The sequence below is a fragment of the Bison bison genome, unplaced genomic scaffold, assembly GCF_000754665.1.
Source record: "Bison bison bison isolate TAMUID 2011002044 unplaced genomic scaffold, Bison_UMD1.0 scf7180017864274, whole genome shotgun sequence".
NCBI lineage: Eukaryota > Metazoa > Chordata > Mammalia > Artiodactyla > Bovidae > Bison > Bison bison.
The window spans coordinates 6893162-6900062 of NW_011494846.1; the positions used below are offsets into that span (position 1 = coordinate 6893162).

The window sequence follows — 6901 nt, forward strand, 5'->3', positions numbered from 1 at the left end:
GTGGTATATGAGATGTTCGGATGGCATCACCGACTCGATGGACATGAGTTTGAGCAAACTCTGGGAGTTGGTGATGGACAAGAAAGCCTGGCATGCTGCAGTCCATGGGGTCACAGAGTCGGACACAACTGAGCAACTGAATTGAACTGAAGTGGGCTAACTCTATGATACACAAAATCTAAATACAAGAAATGCATTCTATAATCAGCAGCTGGGATGGTGTTTAATACCTGTTTTTTAAAATGTCTTATCTTTTCACTAAATTTATAAATGTTCTAACCTTTAAACAGAAAAGAGAAATTAAGAATTTCCAACCTAAGCCATAATCCCTTTTTTCATTCACTCTTGGTGAGGGGAAGGTTGGTCTACTCTCTGGAGGAGGGGGCTGCCTGGCTGTTCCTATCAAGGTAATAAACATGCCTACTCCTTGATTCTGCAACTGGACTTCCATAATTTATCCTTTTAAAAAACGCACACTCTCAAGCTGGCCTAGATGTTTGTGCAAAGATTATCGTTATATTTATAAATTGAAATGCATTGAAGGAAGAAAGTTCAGATTTCAGGAGTTTTGGGATTTTAGAACTCTTAAGGGATCACAGTGCTGGATATACAGGCACTTAAGTTTGGCAAGGATAAATAGTGAAGTGGAAAAAAAGTAAATTTCAGAAGAATGTATACAGAATGATCCTTTTTCTTTGAAAGTAAAAGTTATCAGTTGTGTGTGAAGATACATGCACAGAAAGTCTGAAACCATCCACAAAATTTCTCACAGTGGTTACGGGAAGGTGGATTAACACGCTGATTAAACAATTAGTAAACAAAACAATCAGTAAAACAAAAGTAAACAAGCTGATTCTTACAGTCACCTCTCCTAAGAGAATAGCACCCTTCATTATCACAGATGCTGGGGGTAAGGAGATGGAGAAGACTCACTTCTTGTAATGAAGAAGACATCATGAGAAGTGAAGGGGGCTTTTCTTCTCGTAACTGTGTATGAGAGTCACGTGTTGTCATTACTGATACAGTTGGTATATGCCTGTCTAACTCAGGTATATTCATTTATTCATTAGTTCAGCAAATATTTATTGAGTGCCTACTGTGTGTGAGACACCATTCTATCTATAGCAGTCATATATATGTATGCATGCATGCGTGCTAAGTCACTTGAGTTGTGTCCAACTCTTTGTGACCCTGTGGACTCTAGCCCACCAGGCTTCTCTGTGCATGGCATTCTCCAGGCAAGAATACTGGAGTGGGTTGCTACTCCCTCCTCCAGGGGATCTTCTCGATCCAGGGCTCCAACCTGTGTCTCCTTCAGCTTCCACATTACAGGTGGATTCTTTTACCACTGAGCCTCCATGGAAGCCTTCCTCGTGCCCAACTCAGAGTAACAGAAGTTGGTGTTGCTGTGAAACCGAAAGTGTTCTAAATGTATTTTCTTTCTTCTCATATATATATTTTTTAGTGTCTGAATATATGCATTTGTAATAAGTAGAGCTGTAATTATGAAACTTTGCATAAAGAGACTGCCTGGCTGGCCTGTGACAGTGATCCACATGACCGTCAAGTGGCCTTGGTTTCTGGTTGTATCCATTCATCCCAAATTAACCGTGTAGGTCCTCGGCCTGCACAAAGGAAAAAAATCTCAAAATAATGTCATAAAGTAGATAGAGAGATAGAGCTAGAGATCTACATTTAGATATATACACATGTGTGTATTTTTGCCACCTGTCAACTCAAAGGTTTGTGTTTTCTCCCACAGAAAAAACAAAGAACAAAAGAGCTCTCTCGGATATTTCATTCGTACAATCCATACGATCACAAGGTAAGAGCAGCGTGTTATCAGTGTGATTGGGTAATAGAAGTGCTTCTGAACGTAGAGCACCGTGTTCGCTAGTACACAGTGATTTGGAAGTACACTTCTACCAACTACATTTATATTTCAGTTTTAATTTTTAACTCTTTATCTCTTGTAAAGAAGAGAGAAAATTTGTATTTCTGAACTAAAATATTCTTCTGTATTCACATTAAAATCTGGTTACATATTGTCACTGAAGCCTCAAAGACTGTGAAAAGACAGATTTGGGGGTGTTTCTTGATTAGTGGGTTTTTTCCTTTCCAAACAGTGTAGTAAATGAACTTGGCTTTTGAATTGATGAAGATAGAATATTATCTGCCAACTCTCGGTTCACCGTTGCTCCTGACAGAAAGTTCTATTTCTTAAGAAAAAAAAAAAACACTCTAACAGAAAGCAGTGCCTAGAATTATACCTGAAATACTCACTCCCGAGAGCTTTGCTGTACCGAAGACCACATAGTTAATGACCTTGGCCCTCCATCCATCCAGTAACTTCATAGATCCACAGCCAGTCGTCTTGTATGTATGCCCCACACTCTCCACTCCCTGTCTTTGAAAAATTCTTAAGCCTCTTCTCACTGATAAGTATTTTACTATATATTTGTAAAACATAAATTCTTAAAAAAAAAAAAAGAAGCCCACTAACTTTTTAAAGAAAATGCACAATACAGCATCTTCATGGGGAAATATATGAAAGTATCCTGAGACTTGTTCAAATCTTCTATATCATGTAAGGTTCCGATAAACCTGTTAATTTGAGGTGATTTCAGAAGCAAACAAAAAACATTTGCACGGTTGAAATGCTGATATAAACTTAAATCTTTATCTATGAATTTACAAAGAGACATGTGGTAGGGATTTTTTAACTAGCCAAAATAAGGAGTGTGAAAACTACTTTCTTCATTTGAGAATACAGAGATGTCTGGATTCAGGAGGAAAAAAATTGTGCCAATTGTTCATAGAAGTTGAAAGAATTTGAATAGCTTCTGGTTTTTCTATAGTAACCAGTTGACTTAAGCTTCAAAAATCTGTCAAAAGAGATGTTGTATTCCATGTGACCACAGCGATGTACAAGACTAAACATTTATCATTTCAAGTTAAATTTTTCAAGTGAAATCGACCACGGAAGAATAGCAATTTGTTGGAAAGAGCTTGAGCAAGCCAGGAGTGTCTGACAGTGCAGGCGGAAGGTGCAGACTGATAAGTAACAGGACAGCCAGAGGAATGAGATTGGCCAGATGTCCGATGGGAAAGTCGCCTTTTTTTTTTTAGACAGTGTCATTTAATTAACATAAATGCAACAGTGGCTGAAGTTAATATTTAACAGCAGCAGCAACAATAGGCTGTGACAAATCAGAGGTTGTGCCTGACTTGTCTAATTTTGCCCACTTCTAACATTTTTTGAATTCACTGTTAAGGGAAATTCCATTATTCTTTTATTAGAACTCTTAATGGAGCTCAGCCACTCACAGCTTCTCCTGGCTTCCTCTTCATATCCTTTGTGGCATTGTATCAAAGTCACCTCAGATGATTTTGGCTTCCTCTGTGAAGACTTCATTCCTCTACAAATTAGTCATCAGGCAGTGAGGAACTGAACATAAATGCTGGATGGAGCTCCCTTTGATCTTTGCTTTAGGTCGGTCATAAATTACTGTTAAGTAGCTGGACGGCTTGATGAGTGATTTTTGAAGCACCCAAGGTTTAGCCTGATGGCATTCTGTTTTTTTCTATATATGCGGTTAAAAGGATGAAATTTTCTAGAAAAATTTCTCCTTCCCCCTTACTCACCTCTTCATGTTTTTCTAAACTCCTTTCAGGCAAGTTTAACCGTTTTACTCTTAACCATGTCTCTTGAATCATGGGCATTGAGTGACGTGCAGTGTTTTCTCAATGTTAGAATGTTCCTTTTTTCTCCGTAAGTAAAATAATAGAAGATTGTGATTTGAGTTACCTTGTCATTTTAATTCCCCAATTATATTCAAATTAGTTTTCTAGACAGATAGATTTTAGTGTAAAATGTTTTGTAAGATGTGGTTAAAATTGGTTTAAACATCTCATGCTCAATGAGCTTTCTGGAGAGATCTTTCAGGTTATATATATATATATGTCGTAAATGAAAGCTTATAAAAAATAAAATATAGGCTGTCTTGGATTTGCTTTAAAAAAGAATTAAAAGGGGGACATGGGTAGGGCACAGTAAAAATAAGGTTGGCCTTGCGTTGATGATTATCAAAACCAAATTATTGGTTTGTGGGGGTTCATCCTTCTGTGTATTTTTTTATATGATTGAAATTTTCCATAGTAAATATTATGCCAGAAGTAAAAAAAAAAAAGCACTATGGTCTACTCATGGGAGTGAGTGTTATGGTATTCTATTCTTCTCTAGCTAGATTTTTTTTAATTGTTCATTTTCCCCTTGATGTAAATTTGTACCCAAGAAGGAATACTTAGCATTTCAGAAGGTTCATAATGCTGAGTAAACCCAGAAATGCAAATCCTGTTCTAAAGTTGGCATAACTTTCTGGGGGTTCATCCCAAATTATAGTGGGTCACTGAAATGATAGTCTTGCCTCCAAGAAACCGTTAAAACCGTTGTATTGAAAAAGGGGCGTCGGCCCCACCGTTTTGTTCTCACTGAGTCACTTAAGTTTGCTCTCCTTTTCTCCGCCAAACTGAGACTGTGCCTGCCTGACCCCAGACACAGGAAAGTCACCAGGTTAAACAAATTTGTTGTTTGAGTGAAGCCAGGTGCAGTTTCTTAATCAGACTTGAAAGCCATTGTTTAGGTTGTAAATGGTCAGTTGGTTCTCTGTAAGTGCTGTGGCAAAAAGCAAATAGAGCTTAGGGCAAAATGAGCACTCAGGATGAGTCTTGAGGAAAATACTCGATTTGTTTTTTTTAATACTCTAAGTCAAATTTTGCTGGAGCCTGGAAGAATTTCGCTTTGGATTGTTATCTCTAGTCCTATGTTCATCTTTTTTAAAAATTGTTTTTAGGAATTCTCGTAAACATACACAGAAAGGCTTGACCAAACCCTGAGTCTCATTTCTCTATCCTAATAAAAAGGGAACATTGGTAAAGGAAATCCAGTAGCCGCAGGTAATCTGATTGTGTTTTGTACGTTATATTCTTTCCTCTGTTGTTTTAATAAACACATAATAAACAGAGCTTGGAATTTCTGAAACCACATCACAGCTAACCACAAACTTATAGGACCAAAGGTCTCCCAGGCCAAGGACAGCCAACCTGGAGTTGCATTTCTGCTTTGGATAAGTCAAGGATAGGTGGAATAGGTTATCATTAGAATGTTGTTATTAAAGCTATGCAGATTAGCTTTAATGCTTTTTGTCTCTGACCTGAAGAAAATATTGCCATGCATATATAAGATGTCTCCCTCTTTCCTGTTGCCTTCCTTTCTTTCTTGTTACATACTATCAGAATTATGTGTGGGAGAAATCTAGGTTTATCAGCTAAATACAGATGTTTATAATTTGCTATCATAAAATGCTACTATAAAATATGAACATACTTGGAAAGGAAAAGGTACACAATCTGTTTAGGTCTGTAGTGGTTTTTACATCTGCACAATTCAATACTTCCTCAACATAGATAATCTATATGAATTAATATATACTCGACCATTAAAAGGGAGTCTTTTTAACAGGTTGTCACTGTTAAAGTTTCTGTGTTTTGTGAAGCGGGCTTCTCATTTTCTTTTAGTGACTGTTGTTGTTTGAATAATTTTCGACATAAATCAGTGGACACACATGAGTAGAAACATACTTGTGTTGATGAAGTAAACTTTCCTTTGTCTTTTGGTGACCAGTGTTATTTTAATGATTTTTTCCTGCACACATAGACATGTATCGCTTGAACTGTAAACAGACTCATGTGTGTCCAAAAAAACAGCTGCCTGTGAATTGAATACACTTGAGAAGTTAGCATATGAATAGACAGAAAATCACTCAACCGGAGGTCTTTTGTGTAGCGATCTTAGCCATCAAAAACACAACCCAGAACCTGAAAGTAAGCCAGCCTAGGCCCAGACTGTCACAATCATCTAATTCTTTCTCTCCCTGCCTCATTAGTTCTTCAGTTCTCCATCCATAAATAGTCCACTTAAAAAAAAAAAAAATAGTTCTAACAAACATAGATGTGTACCACAGTCAACTCTAGCAGCAGTTAAAAAGAGGGTGGTTATTGCTTCAAGAAGTCAGAGCTGCATTAAGAAGTGGCCGCATGCAAATGAATGCAAGGCCGAGGTTGGCCGTAAAAGCTCTAAGTCATTAACAGAGGGCTTCTAAACGTGCAGCCGCCCAAGGCCACTGAAAGTGCGTCCAAATATCCCTATAATACAGTTTTTGTAGTCCCAGAGTAAAATAATTGGACCTAAATTACCTCAGGAAGTAGAAGTTTTCTTTAAAAAATTGTAGAGATGTGTATAATCTATTTTTACAAACATTGATCTTTTCAGAATAAATCGTCTTTATCCTGAAAACTCTCTTAGGAAGAGCTGGTTGTTAATAACGTTGGATAAATGAAGTATGTATTACTATAGAGAGTGGTTTAATAAATGAGAAATAGTCAAAGAGTGGTTGAACATGTATTGGTAATTGGGTAAAAAATTAACCAGGTGGGACAGAAAATGTATGAGAACCTAAGAGATGAGAAGGGTAGAATCTGTCTTCCCCCCAATTATTTATTTAGTAGATAGTCTAAAATTATTAAAGCCTTTGAGAATTGTTATACTTTTATCCTAAAGCTTATTCTAGGTATAACTTGAGTGAATACTTGTAAGTAGTGAATCAGTACAATGCGTTTTTTCAAATTTCTGAGTTGGTTTTGGCTGCAGTGGGTCTTCGTTACTGTGCACAGACCTCTAGTTGCAGTGACCGGGGCCACTCTCTATTTGTGGCACATGGGCATAGTTGCCCAGAGGCATCTATGTGGAGTCTTCCCAGACCAGGAATTGAACCTGTGTGCCCTGCATGGTAGGCAGATTCTCAACCACTGGGCTACCAGGGAAGTCCAGGACAGTGCATTC

The 6901-nt window shown here is 37.5% G+C and overlaps 1 protein-coding gene across 1 annotated transcript in view; it reads left to right on the forward strand.

Annotated features, from left to right (window-relative positions):
- Nucleotides 1-6901, forward strand: part of CDKAL1 (CDK5 regulatory subunit associated protein 1-like 1) — a 622071-nt gene that overhangs the window by 504053 nt on the left and 111117 nt on the right. Inside the window, exon 13 of the mRNA XM_010848824.1 lies at nt 1763-1825. Within this exon, the coding sequence (XP_010847126.1) occupies nt 1763-1825 (63 nt within the window). The remainder of the gene's footprint in view (nt 1-1762; nt 1826-6901) is intronic.